The following is a 14,679-nucleotide window of genomic DNA, read 5'->3' as shown; positions in this document are numbered from 1 at the left end:
TGTGCAAAGAAACCACACTCAAACACAAACTCAAGTAGGTTAGGGGCATTGACTCGTTCGTCGCGAAGATGCTCTTCAGTACTAGATTGACCAAGTTCATGGTCAGGACGTTGAAGAAGAACCGAGAGCGTTTAGAAGCCAGTGTTCGATTTGGTGTTAGAATGATTTAAAGTCCTCAAGAAAAAGTGAATTGAATTTAAAGATTTCGTGTTTAAAGAAAAATTAAAATGGGGATTCAAGTGTTTTTATTGTGTATTTTCGGAATCGTTCCAATTGTAATGGTTGATTCAGCTAAGTACGTGCCAAAATGGAAAAAACAGGTTAATTAAAATTTTTGAAGGGAAAAATTAGAATTTTCTTAACTTTAAATTGAAACGAAGTTAATTAATTATTCCAGGCTTGTGAAATCCCGGCTTCGAGAAATCCTCATTCTCATTACATTTGCGACGACGACGGTGAAGTAAAATGTCTTCCCGGTTGGAATGGCGATTTATGCGACGTTCCCAAATGTCGCCCAGGTTGTGATCCACTTCAAGGATATTGTAATCGACCGGGAGAGTGTCTTTGCAAACTCGGCTATTACGGCGAAAAATGTAACAAGTGCATTCCATTACCCGGATGCCAACACGGTTATTGTAACGTTAGTTTTGAGTGTATTTGCCACGAAGGATGGGATGGGTTATTTTGTTCAGAACGTAAATTTAACGAGGATGATGAAACGAATTAAAATAAAGATGTTTTTTTTTTGTAGCTACATGTAGATCGGATTGTCATCAAACTCGGGGTTATTGTGATAATCCTGGGGAGTGTAAATGTAGGTTGGGTTGGGCTGGGAAAACTTGCAGAGAGTGTCAGATTTTGCCAGGGTGTTTAAATGGGTTTTGTGAGAAACCTTTGGAATGTAAATGTCATGAGGGATATACTGGAATTTTATGTCAAACACGTAAGAAAAAGTTATATTGCTAAATGTTGGAAGTAAAGTTTGCGTTATGGTAGGATTACTTTGCATCCATGAAACTATATTCGAAAAAAAATTTACCTTAACTAACATTCTTATCTGGAATGATTGAAATTTGTATACAAAACTAACCTTTCCTAACATTTTTCCCAGGATGATTGACAATCGTTAACAACACCAATCTTACTCAACATTCTTCGCCAGAATGATTGACACTCTTAAACAAAACTAATTGAAATTCAAGTGACGTAAGCTAAAAGACTCTTTCAACATCATCGTATCTAACATTAAAATTACTTATTATACGAGGAAGGTAATCGACACAAACTGTCATCACTGATTTAAGCATATTAACATATAATAGAGCTCTATCACCTGCAGCTCTGATTCTGAATTCGGGGTAAGTGGTGCAAAGGCTATGCTCACTACCTTCAAGATGGGTCCCTGAGCTTTTGAAAAGAACTGCAGTACCATAAATTTCTTTCGAAGACTCTTCTTCTACGTCATACATTCTGCATAAGTATGAATTTCCAGTTTATAAGAACAATTAAAGGGGTAACAAATGCACGAAAAATATACAAATATACAATATTTGTGGAACTGGTTCATCCATCATAAATTACACTCTTCACCATAAATTTTAAACTGTTCAAAATAAATTATCTGAGGTTATGTCATTAGTGTATACCAATAAGAGGATGAATTACTACCATGGGAAACGTCAGAAGTAGCCCGACGAAAAGAAGACACAAAATTTCCAATTCGCGTTGCTAACAATGATTAGCCAGGTGACAACTCAGCCACATTAAAAAGATTGCATCTCACTGACTTGATGCGTTGACACCATTTTGGACGAAGTACAGCAACTTCATCTATGGAAAGCAACTTGAGCTCACTAAAATGTGGAATATAAGAAAGAGTGGTTTTGCTAAACCTATCATAGTCATTGGATCAACCTCACTAAGACTAGACACACACTGTCGATTTTCAGTCTACATATAGTTTAGTCGATGGACATAAACATATTAAGTTAAATATAAAAATCAAGTTGATCTGCAATTGTGGGCCGACTAAAAATCGACTGTGTGCTTAACCTAAGAGCACATCGAGGATCAATAAGGTACCGTCAATGAAGACTGAATAAAACCATTGAGAAAAATGTGGAAAACCTTTCCTATTTTCGACATAATACCATAATAGATCTGGGTATTTAATTAGTTACAACTTTATCATAGTTTTGGTACATTTATATAAAGTTAAGAAAGTTTTGTAGTCCTTATTTCGTATAGTATATTCTATCTGAGATGGAATCTGAATTTTTCTTTAATTGCTTTCATCGAAGAAGCAGAGTACCAAATTAAATATTTCCCTTTAAACACTAGACCCATATAATTCACCGGTTATAAAAACACTAACCGTGTTCATTTCCAGAAATACGGAACGTACTCAAGAACCTTAATGGTGATTTTCTTGGCCCACGAAAGTATCTCAACGCGATTTAAACTCCTGAATAGAGAGACAGTTATTAATAATAAGATCTAGAAGTTTATGATTTTCAAAACGTGGATAGACGCTATTGATGGTTCCAGGCTTACGTCATAAGATCACGTACCCAGTACTCACACATATGTAATCCATATCTGATTTGATACTCAATGTTAGCAACATATGAACGCCACTCTTAACTCAATGGATACGAAATGGCTTTGAAAACAACCTGCTGTCTGAGATATCTCTTTTTGATCTGATCAAGACCTCCGACTGCGTTGACTACAAGTGTTTGTTGCTTAAGTCTTATCTTTCGGAGCGCACTCAGTATGTTTCTTTCAGCAACCAAACTTCTGATAAAATTACAGTTAAATACGGAGTCCCACAAGGATCTGTACTGGGTCCGTTGCTGTTTTTGATATTTATTGATGACATGCCTAGATGCCTGTCACAGAGCTAGGAGGTTGTACTTTATGCGGAGATACAGCAACTATATTTCATAAATACCCGCCCTAATTTCAATACTCTTGATCATTCTTTGTCTAGTTCTACCCGAAGACTTCTATCTTGGTTTGAATCTTATAATCTTGCGGTGAACGCATCCCAGACTGAGTCATTGACGTTTGCTTTACGGGAAATTCCTCCAAATCTCATTCAGCCGGTTAAATATCTGGGAGGGATACTTGATTCTAAGCTAACGTGGAAGGCTCATGTACCGAAGTTAAATAAGTGTATTTTTGCAATTAGAAATCTGATAAATATAGCAACATTTAACACTTTGATTGTCACTTATTACGGATACTTCTACCCACAAGTGTCCTACGCCAGGCATGACTGGTTTGCGCTTTGCGCTTTGCCAAATGTTGCAGAACCACACTCTTTGAACTGAATATTCTGAACTGATATGCTGTTCCGTGTATGTATGTTCTAGAATGTCTACAAATCATTAAAAATAATCCAAACTCATATCGTTAAGTGAGCAATAAACACAATTATCAAACTAGAAATAATAACGATACTGAAATAAATTTTACACGTACTGTGAAAGCTCGAGATGGTAGCCAGAGCGTGAAAGAAAATCTAATTTAATCTAATTCGCCGTCGGCGGCTAAAGGATTAAGAGAAGTTTCAGCAAGGCAGACCGATCATGAAAACCGATAAATTTAAATTTTTGAGTTTTGAATCATGCTCCAGTTGTTCAAGACAAACTGAAACCTTTCCAAGCTAATTATTAAAATAATATTTAGGGAATCCAACGCCCAACCTTTTATATAAGTACATCATTAAATTTACTTTACAAATCGGATACTTTTTCCCCGCAGAACGTTGTGGCTCAGAGGATTTCCTTATCTTTATTGGCAAATCCTTGGACATCTCCTTTAATATTTTAACATTTCCACCATGGACAAAATTTTAGAATGTTGGGACTGTACCTATCTGTAAAAAATGTTGCTGTGAAGATAAACCCTGTAATGGATGTAAAGTACGGGGAAATCAGCATTCCACAATCAAAAATCAATTTCACTCAAATTGCGTGGTAGAGTGATTTGCAATCATCAGTGGATATTATCGAATTTTACAGCGACAAGAGAGGCACTTGAAAGCAATGAGTATCGTTTGAACAAACAGTTTGAGCTATATAAATAATGTAGCGGAAGTCAGTGTGGCAATATTGATATACATAAAAAAAATAAATAAACGGCGAAATATAAGGTTGTAAGAAAATTGATGAATTATCTTCATATTGATTCGAATCAAAAAGACAACTCCTTAGATTCAGTCATCGTTCTTATGGCAGGTATACTCCCATTCAGAGTTTCATGGTGTATCAGGAATTGAAAAAAGAATTGGAAGATTTAAGAACTTGCCAATTCAACAATTCTCCATTGAACATCTTGTATTATGAAAAGATAATTAACAATGTCAACAAGATGGGCGTTGGGGTATCAATATAATCACTCAAGCATGTTTAGGTGAGCAATTAGGATATAAGAAGTAAGAGGAATATTCTACAGAAATACAGATAAGAGATGCACTACAAGAAATTAAATTTTATTTTGTCCTACGAACACTATATTCAAAGGCTATGATTGATCTATTCATGCTAATGGACATGAGTTACCACAACTGTTAAGGTTCTAGAGGGAGTTTCAAAATTTCTATACCCAATGCCACCAGATTTTCACCAATTATCCCAATTCTTTTTTGTGATTGGTAAAGAAATTATCAACACCAACGTCTCCAACAGTGCCAAATAAAGGTGTTTATAACAATATTCTGGTGTTCTATGTTGTGATCATCAAGATAATTAAAAAGTATTACTAGCAAAAAAATTAAACTTTGATATTTGAAAGTACAATGTCTGCATCTATAATTACAACAGCGATACCATCGAGCGAAATGGTACTTTTTGATATTGGTGGTTAGGTTGGGATCGCGTTTTCAATAGCTGATTCTTTCTATTATATTGAATGCAAAGTATTCCTCAACCTGTACATTTACTTAAGTAACATTGTTTATATAATTTAAACTTGAATTATTTTTAATTAGCGATTTGTTCAAAAACTTGTCACAAAGAGCGAGGATATTGCAAGAAACCAGGTGAATGTAGGTAAGTTTTAAAACTTCTTCACTTATTAATTTTTTGTAATTTATTTATGTTATTATTTATATTATTTATTTCGTAGATGTCGAGTTGGTTGGTGGGGAAAAGATTGCGATACCTGTTACCCATATCCAGGATGTGTAAATGGAAATTGTACAAGACCATGGGAATGTAATTGTTTACCAGGGTGGGGTGGAATGCTTTGCGATGAAGGTAAAATCATTTCAATTCAATTATATTTTATTCTCACGACAAATTTTTTTAGAGTTGAATTTCTGCGAAGATAACCCTAAAATTTGCGAAAACGATGGAAAATGCCTCTCTTTGGGTAAAAATCAATACGAGTGTGTTTGTCCAGTTGGAACGTCAGGAAAAAATTGTGAAGAAAAGAAAGTTATTTCAACAACAGAAAAAATAGTGGTAACTGAAGAAATTAGCACGATTCCTAACACTGGTGTAGAAGATATTCCGTTGGTTGAGGATGAAAAAAATAATGTTGCATAAAATTATTTAAAAAAAAAGCATAACTTGTATTTATTATTATTATTTTTAATTTATGAATAATGATTGTATATAAACATTAATAAACTTAATTTAATTTAAAAGTGAAAGATTTCTTAAAACTCATAACAACTCAACTTCCGTCTATCTATGGCTTCCATCTAGAAATTACGGAATTACGGTAGTAAATCAAGACTAGTTTTTTTTCATCCAGTTCTCTTCTATCTTTAAAGACACGTATCGATAAGGAAACGAAATTGCAATGCCACGTATTTTCATTTCATTCGGGTCAACGTAACTAAATAATACTGTTAAGCCGCTCCCGTTTAAGGAACAACCAATATATCCCGTTTTTCAAAAAGGAAAAGTAACAAGAACCAGGTTTTTTTTTCACTTTTCTCGGCTCCATTACATCTCAAACAATGGTAATCTTCAAACCCGTTTTTTCATTATACCAAAAACCCAAACACGCGTTTAAAAAATCGATTTACACTGATGAAATTAATGGTCATTTTTCTCGTCGTCGAATTCAATTTCAAAAGATTAAGTATTTAGTAATGGAAAAGTGGGCCGTTGGTGAAGACGTTGATAAAGTACTTCATTGTACGATGGTATTTTTCCTTGTCAACAATAATTTCGAATTAAATTTAAGAAATTTAACATAACAAATTTACTCTGCTTCTTTTTTGTGTTAATTAAAACGTGTTGAAATGATGAAGCTGGAATTCCCAAGAACTAAACCGAAACGATTAAAAAAACTAATTAATTATGGATTCTTTACACGTTAGATTACGTAATATGATCGCTTTGAGACACATTTTTGCAGGAAATTCCATCGAGAAACGAGGAGAACCATGTCCGGTCGTGGACGACTTTCATTTTTAACTTCTTTTCGCTTTATGTGGATGAGAGCGACCTTCGACATTCGAAACGTCGCCGTCTGGTAAAAGTAACCGTTCATCGAGAGCAATTTTCAGCAATCAAGATCATTAAAGGTTCCCTTAAAAAAATTATTATTATTTAAAGGAGAGTTACGTGAAACTTTTTAACTTCTTGATTAAGAGAAATTCAATTGAAAAGGTAAATTTTTTTGTATGTTATGTAAAATTATTTAAAGACAGTAAAACCTCGATATAATGGACCTCGTTAAAATTATATCACCGTATAAACGTTCGGCTCCAGCGCCTCGGCAGCAAATGACCTCGGCGATAATAGATGAAATTGTTTATTTGTTAAACCAAACCTAAAACATTTGAATGACAAATCGTTTATGTTCACTTCGCCGAGGTCGCTTGCGGGCGAGGCACTGGAATGCTCCAAAACTGACGATTTTGTGTTGATATATCAAATCTAGCGCCTCGCCCGCAAGCGACCTCGGCGGTGTTAGATGAAATTGATCATTTGATGTCTTAGGTCGTAAACCAAGCGTACAACATTTGAATGAGAAATCGTTTATCTTCACTTCGCCGAGGTCGATTGCGGGCGAGGCGCTGGAATGATCCAAATCTGACGATTTTGTGTTGATATATCAAATCTAGCGCCTCGCCCTCAAGCGACCTTGGTGGTGTTAGGTGAAATTGTTCATTTGATGTCTTAGGTCGTAAACCAAGCGTACAACATTTGAATGAGAAATCGTTTATCTTCACTTCGCCGAGGTCGCTTGCGGGCGAGGCGATGGAATGATCCAAATCTGACGATTTTGTGTTGATATATCAAATCTAGCGCCTCGCCCGCAAGCGACCTCGGCGGTGTTAGATGAAATTGTTCATTTGATGTCTTAGGTCGTAAACCAAGCGTACAACATTTGAATGAGAAATCGTTTATCTTCACTTCGCCGAGGTCGCTTGCGGGCGAGGCGCTGGAATGATCCAAATCTGACGATTTTGTGTTGATATATCAAATCTAGCGCCTCGCCCTCAAGCGACCTTGGTGGTGTTAGGTGAAATTGTTCATTTGATGTCTTAGGACATAAACCAAGCGTGCAACATTTGATTGAGACATCGTTTATCATCACTTCGCCAAGGTCGCTTGCGGGTGAGGCACTGGAATGCTCCAAAACTGACGATTTTATGTTGATATATCAAATCTAGCGCCTCGCCCGCAAGCGACCTCGGCGAAGTGAAGATAAACGATTTCTCATTCAAATGTTGTACGCTTGGTTTACGTCCTAAGACATCATGTTCTGTAAAATCGCCGAGTAGCTTGCCGACGAAGTGTTGGATTTGATATATCAACACAAAATCGTCAGTTTTGGAGCATTCCAGTGCCTCGCCCGCAAGCGACTTCGGCGATATGAGAATAAACGATTTTTTATTCAAGCGTTGTACGTTTGGTGCAATTTCTAAGACAAAAAATGAACGATGTCACACAAAATCAACACAAAATCTTCAGCTTGGGAAGATTGTAGCGCCTCGCTCGCAAGCGACCTCGGCGATGTAAAAATAAATGACTTCCTATACAAATATTGTACGTTTGGTTAACTTTCCAAGGCATGAAATGAATGGATCATCTAAAATCGCCGAGGTCGCTTGCGGGCGAGGCGCTGGAATTAATACAACAACACGAAATCATCAATTTTGACGGATTGTAACGCCTCGCTCGTAAGTGACCTCGGAGATTTGAGCCGAAACCGTTCCTTATTTATTTTGATAAAAGCACAGAGTCTCTTATAAGAAGATTTTAACTGTCAAACCGCCGAGGTTGCTTACAGGCAAGGTTAACGTGTAGTGTTAGTTCTAATGCTCGTGTTAGTAGAAGTAGAAGTAACACTAAACAGTCATTTGGTGTGAACACAGCGGTGTGGATAGTTATTCGAATTTCTGTTCATTAAAATTATTCATTCAAACAGTTTAAAGTGCAAGTTAAAATATTTTTATATAACGGACACCCTCTTTCCCGTATTAATCCGTTATATCGAGATTTTACTGTACTTTTAAAATAAAATTACTATAAAAATAATTATTAAAAGATTCCATCTTCTTATAGAATAAGAGAAACCTAGAACCACTCCTTAATCGAAATCTTAGAAACCCATTTCCTTGACTTTGAATAATATATTACCGATTTTAATGAGAAAAAAATAAATAACAAAGTTAGGTAACATATCAAGCAGGAAGTGAATAAATAATAAACTCTAAATTTGGTTATTTTGCGATTCGACTTATTTGGTTGGGAGGACTTTTTGTATTTTACATTTTAAATAAAGGCGGAGTCGTGGCGAAAGTGAAAAAACCCCGAATCTATCCCACTTTCTTTCGCGAAAGAGACCAACAACGATTTGAACAGAGAGATTTTAGACGACAATCGCAAACTTATATGTAATGTCTCGTGGTGTGGTCCACGTTTATAATTGGGTCTTGGGTTTTTGAGGTGAAGGGGCTTTATAAATACGAATGAACGTCCGGTTTTTTCATCTATTTGGTATCAGCGCGTAATTTGTATAAGTAGTGAGACAGTTTTTGGACCAACAAAATGAAAACGGTAATTTATGATTTATTTAATATCGAAAAGTTATTAAGAATACTTTCTTGTAGGTACTTGCATTAATTTTTTTGGTTTTGCCTCAATTAATTTCCGGTTATTTACAACATATCCCTGATTTATCATGGTTGAATGAGCATTATCGAAATTTATGGAGAACTAATGATTATAACCCAAATTATTTTTTTGATTTTTACGAACCAAGCCATCAAACTTCGCAAAGATATAAACTTCGCCCTATAAATAATTATAACCTTGATTATGGAGGAAAAAAACATACTCAAATTGATTTTTCTTCAAAACCATTTCAGTATTATCCTAGTAAAACATCGAATCTTAATTTAAATCAATTTCAACCTCAACCTTTTTATCAATCCCAAAGACAAGAACTTAATCATATTTCGAATTTAAATCAAATTCAACCACAATTTTTTTATCAACCTCAAAACGAAGCTAAATCACCCAATCCAACGGTACAAACGAGAGCTGTTTCGATGACTTCAACCGACATCAACGGATTTAGTCGAGGAATTGTGACTCCAGGATCCGGGAGTTTAGGAATAACGAAACTAAGTAATGGACAATTCGCTTTGGGATCGGGCTCTTTGGGTTACGGAGCAAGTCCGGTACAAAGTCCAAAATAAAAGTGATTTATTTAATGTTAAATGTAAATTATTTTAAGAAAAAAAAAACATTGTAATATTAATAATAACTAAGAGAGTTGTGATTGTATTATAAATTTATTATGGTATTGGCATTGAAAAACGTGTTGATAGAAAATAAAGAAAAAATATTAAACGACAGGTGGTTTGAATATTAAACTCAATAGAGCGTAAAGCGTTAAACGCGCTTAAAATCAATTAACCGTGCTTTTTGGTTCATTTAAGAAGCCGTTTATCTTGTAATAACATCTGTATTGATTTAGTGATCATAAAACATATTACTGACATAATTTTCAGTGTTAATTAATCTTAAACGAATTTAACTTGACACATTTAAATGTGAGAATTAACATTTAAATTCTTTTAAATTTTAATAATAATCTTGTTCTATAAAATTTCGATATAACGGATTAATACGGGGAAGTTCTTTATTAGTTAGTTCTACTTTAATAAAAATATACAACAATCTAGCGCTGAATAATTACTAAAAATAGAGCTAACTAGAATAAAATCGAGTTCTTGGAATATGCATATGAAAATTTCCCAAATTGTTAATAAAAGTGTCCTCTTTCCAATGAACCAACCCGATTTGAAAAATAACTTTTAGTTTTTGAGAAAACAATATTTGAAGTTTTAATAAAATTTTCGATGTTGTAATTTTCATGGATAATTTTCAAAATTCGCTATAAAATTAATTTCTTGAAGGATTCTTGAGGAAATATCACCAATTATTAATTAAAGTATCTTTTTTTTAATGCAAAAAGCCGCATTGAAAAATCACTTTCCGTTCTTGAGAAATAAATTTTTGAAATGATCGACAATTTTTTCGAACTTCGCAATTTTCGCCGATTAAGTTTTAAAAATTCGTATAAAATCCAGTTCTTGGAATATGAGTATGACAATTTCCCAAAGTGTTAATAAAAGTGTCCTCTTTCCAATGAACCAACCCGTTTTGAAAAATAACTTTTAGTTTTGGAGAAAACAATATTTGAAGTTTTGATAAAATTTTCGATGTTGTAATTTTCATCGATAATTTTCAAATATCGCTATAAAATTAATTTCTGGAAGGAGCCTTGTGGAAATATCACCAATTATTAATTAAAGTATCCTCTTTTTAATGCAACAAGCCGTTATGAAAAATCACATTTAGTTCTTGAGAAATAAATTTTTGAAATAATCGACAGTATTTTCAAATTTTACAATTTTCGTCGATTAAATTTTAATATATCGTATAAAATCGATTTCTTGGAATATGCATATGAAAATTTCCCAAAATATTAATAACAGTGTCCTCTTTCCAATGAATCAACCCGTTTTGAAAAATACCCTTTAGTTTTTGAGAAAACAATATTTGAAGTTATGATAAAATTTTCGATGTTACAATTTTCCTCAATAATTTTGAAAATTCGCTACAAAATTAATTTCTCGAAGGATCCTTGTGAAAATATCACCAATTATTAATTAAAGTATCCTATTTTTAATGCAACAAGCCATTTTAAAAAATCATTTTTAGTTCTTGAGAAATAAATTTTTGAAATGATCGACAATTTTTTTGAATATTGCAATTTTCGCCAATTAAGTTTTAAAAATTCGTATAAAATCCAGTTCTTGGAATATGAGTATGAAAATTTTCCAAAGTGTCAATAAAAGTGTCCTCTTTCCAATGAACTAACCCGTTTTGAAAAATAACTTTTAGTTTTTGAGAAAACAATATTTGTAGTTTTGATAAAAGTTTCGATGTTGCAATTTTTGTCGATAATTTTCAAAATTCGCTATAGAATTAATTTTTTAAAGGATGATTCTAGTTGTAGGTTTAGTGTTAGTTCCACTTTTAGTTCAATAAAAATATACGCAGGATAACAATTAAAACTAGAATTAACATTAGCATTAGAATTAACACTAGCATTAGAATTAATACAATACCTAGAACTAAAAAAATCGGGTTTAGCCGTCTTAAGAGACGTACGGCTAAAATATAATCTATTTTGTCCGTTATACCGAGGTTTTAATCTATTTATAAAAACACCTGGTTTTAAAACTAAAAAATTTCCTATCCTTTTTACATAAATCTTTATCTTCTTTTTTTATGGCTCCTAATAATATGAATAGCAAAGTATAAACCTTATACAACACATCGAAATTTAAATATGATAAAAAACGAGCTTTTCCTTGATTTACAACGAAATGGATTTTGCATGTAAATGACGACGAGTCCATAACAGTTGATATATCACGATCCCTGGCCTTACCTACACAAATTCGTCTCCCAAAAAGAACTTTCTTTTCCTTATTTTTTAATCCCCCTCTCACATGGTGTTATTGTGCAAGAGAACAAATCGGACGTTAAAACGTTATCATTGCGACACTTTGATTTAGATCGCAAAAGCTCTCTACCTATATGTTTCCTTACGCAATGAATGTTGACGAAGCAAAAAAAGAAAATTAAATCGTTGGGTTAACTTTATACAGAACAGATTACAAAAATTATACAATAAACGAGGCTAGTTTAAAACGTTGCTTTTTTTGTGTTCTGGTTTTTCTTTTTTTTTTGCTTGTAAAGTTAAATTTGGTATGCGAAACCAACTTTAGACGATCGTTTGCAACCGATTTGCAATGCAACAAGATATATTCCATTTCAGTTTTCAGCGCCTGCGTTCCTCAGACAGTTTACGCGGCTATTACCGCGTACTACGCCTTAACCTGAACTGTTTTGCCACTCGTCTATAACGTTATATAACCCGTTCAGTTTCCTATTTTAAGGCCCAGCCTCGTCTATTGCACAACGGAATGATGTGTAACACTCTCGATCTTTTCTAAATTAGATATTCAAAAAAAAAAGAGAATTACCCAAGGACTCAAAAAACTATAAAACAAGATAGACTTTTCATTGTACATTTTCACTTTAGAAAACGGGTTACTCAAAATGTTTTCATACAATGAACCCCCATTGTACATATATTCTGTAACACGAAAAGAGACGTAAAATTTTTAAACAATAACCACCTGCTATCTGAGAAGACAAGAAATGTAGAAACAAACACGTGCCAAATGTCGTGAAGATTTCGCCATTGTCTGGTTTGTTATAAAATCGCTCCTTTAAAATGCCGCTTACAAAAAAAATAAATAATAAAAACCCACTTTCTTCTTTTTCTTTTTTTATATCTTTCTTCCTCTGCCAGGTAGATTAATTATTACATGGCGACCTCCCATTTCTTTTTCACTTGAATTTTCGGTTCTTGTATTGCGCAACTGAAGTGGCTTCGTCCGAAAGTGGATCATCTTTCAGGCGAGGAGCTTGACCAGGTGGAGACCAACGATGTCTCGTAGAAAGGAGTTTCTCTGTTGCGCGGAGATCCAGAGGTCTGTTGGGTGTCCCCTCTTTTTGTGTCGGACAGAGGGCGATATGGGGTTTCGGAGGACGTATAAAAGCCGATTTCGAACACTTCGGGTATCACAGTTCATCTGCTTCGTGTTTTACAAAGATCTACTCTTAAAGCAGTATGAAGTCGACGGTAAGAAAATGTGTCTTCTTTTCGTCCTTGATAAATATTTTAAGAATTTACAAACAACATATTAATATTCTATTATTGTGTTTGCAGATTGCCATATTACTTTTAGCTACAGCAGTCCTTGCTGAGAATACCGTGAAGAAAACTGCGAAACGTGGTGTCTTTGGAGAAGGTATTGCTCTTGGAGGCGGTAGTTATGGTGGTTATGGAGGAGGACATGGTGGAGCAATTAGTTTAGGAAGTTCATCGTTAGGGCTTGGTCATGGTGGCATTGGTTTGGGAGGAGCCGATGTTATCTCTTCTGGAGGATTGGGAGGATACGGAGGAGGATATGGAGGAGGATATGGAGGAGGAATTGGAGGAGGATTTGGTGGTGTTGGAATTGGAGGAGGTGGTATTGGAGGAGGTGGTATTGGAGGAGGCGGAATTGGAGGAGGAGCTATTGGCCAAGCTGTGAATTTGGGAACATCTGTTCATACCCATCATACAGTTACCAATAGAGTTGGAATCCCAATTCCTCAACCTTACCCAGTTACAGTAACAAGAAATGTTCCAGTACCAGTACCTCATGCAGTGCCAGTACCAGTAGATCGTCCTTATCCTGTTCATGTTCCAAAACCATACCCAGTTCCAGTAGTTAAAAATATTCCGGTACCAGTTGAGAAGCCAGTACCAGTTCCAGTTAGTGTACCAGTAAAGGTTGCAGTACCACAACCCTACCCAGTAGCTGTGCCACATCCAGTGCCTGTTCCAGTACACAAACCAATTCCAGTTCCAGTCCATGAACCAATTCTTATCAAAAAACCAGTACCAGTCGTAGTCGGTGGAGGACATTATGGTGGATTTTCAGGCGGAATCAGCGCTGGTGGTTATCTAGGAGGCGGTCATGGTTTGTCTCTTGGATCAATCGGATCTTCTTTCGGACATGGAGCCTCTTTCGGAGGACTTGAAAGCCATGGTTCTTATGGAAGTTATGGTGGCTCATATGGTGGTTCGTATGGTGGCTATGGAAAGGGATGGTAAAGAAGTACAAACTGTGATTGAGACGATGAATTTGGAACGGCTATTGGATTGATTTTGAATGATTCAAAAATAGAAAAAAAGAACTAGTCTGAAATGGAGTGTTTTTGTATTATTTTTTTTTATAGATAATATTTGTAACATATCGTATTATTCAAATAAAGACGTATTTTTATAAGAATTTTTGCGTTTTAATAATTAAATAGATTTATACTAAGAAAACAAAAAAAACTTATTCTTTTTACTTTAGGGACTCTCTCTACTCTTTTCTTTTCCCAATTCCGTTCCTATGGGTTGTTACCTTGTGATGACGACGTACAACTCTCGTGCCAGCGTTTATGCAGTTTTCTTGGAAGTCATCTGGTATCTTCTCCTCGACCTTGTCCATCTGACCACTTACGCTTCTCACGTAGGCTTAAGCCTGTGATCCTCATGATCTGTATTTTACAGTTTCCC

General features: G+C 34.8%; 3 protein-coding genes and 1 long non-coding RNA gene across 4 annotated transcripts; 3 read left to right on the top strand and 1 right to left on the bottom strand.

Annotated features, from left to right (window-relative positions):
- The first annotated feature begins 70 nt into the window (after positions 1–70).
- On the top strand, positions 71–5,662 carry LOC111414438 (delta-like protein 4). The gene is made up of 6 exons (XM_023045784.2): positions 71–320; positions 398–695; positions 752–943; positions 4,997–5,057; positions 5,134–5,264; positions 5,317–5,662. The coding sequence occupies exons 1-6, from the start codon at positions 228–230 to the stop codon at positions 5,553–5,555; spliced, it is 1,014 nt and encodes a 337-aa protein (XP_022901552.2). The 5' UTR covers positions 71–227; the 3' UTR covers positions 5,556–5,662.
- On the bottom strand, positions 5,580–6,470 carry LOC139431910 (uncharacterized). Its single transcript, XR_011641941.1, has 2 exons — positions 6,227–6,470; positions 5,580–6,172 (listed from the first exon to the last, which is right to left on the bottom strand). It is a non-coding gene; the product is annotated as an uncharacterized lncRNA (long non-coding RNA).
- Positions 6,471–8,843: 2,373 nt separating this feature from the next.
- LOC111414444 (uncharacterized) lies at positions 8,844–9,833 on the top strand. Its single transcript, XM_023045791.2, has 2 exons — positions 8,844–9,032; positions 9,086–9,833. The coding sequence occupies exons 1-2, from the start codon at positions 9,024–9,026 to the stop codon at positions 9,674–9,676; spliced, it is 600 nt and encodes a 199-aa protein (XP_022901559.1). The 5' UTR covers positions 8,844–9,023; the 3' UTR covers positions 9,677–9,833.
- Positions 9,834–13,111: 3,278 nt separating this feature from the next.
- LOC111414411 (probable H/ACA ribonucleoprotein complex subunit 1) lies at positions 13,112–14,404 on the top strand. The gene is made up of 2 exons (XM_023045750.2): positions 13,112–13,206; positions 13,294–14,404. Exons 1-2 carry the CDS (start codon positions 13,195–13,197, stop codon positions 14,224–14,226), a joined length of 945 nt encoding a protein of 314 aa, XP_022901518.1. The 5' UTR covers positions 13,112–13,194; the 3' UTR covers positions 14,227–14,404.
- The last annotated feature ends 275 nt before the right edge of the window (positions 14,405–14,679 follow it).

Source organism: Onthophagus taurus, chromosome 11, assembly GCF_036711975.1.
Source record: "Onthophagus taurus isolate NC chromosome 11, IU_Otau_3.0, whole genome shotgun sequence".
In the NCBI taxonomy this organism is placed as follows: Eukaryota; Metazoa; Arthropoda; class Insecta; order Coleoptera; family Scarabaeidae; genus Onthophagus; species Onthophagus taurus.
This window is presented reverse-complemented; position numbering and strand designations above follow the sequence as displayed.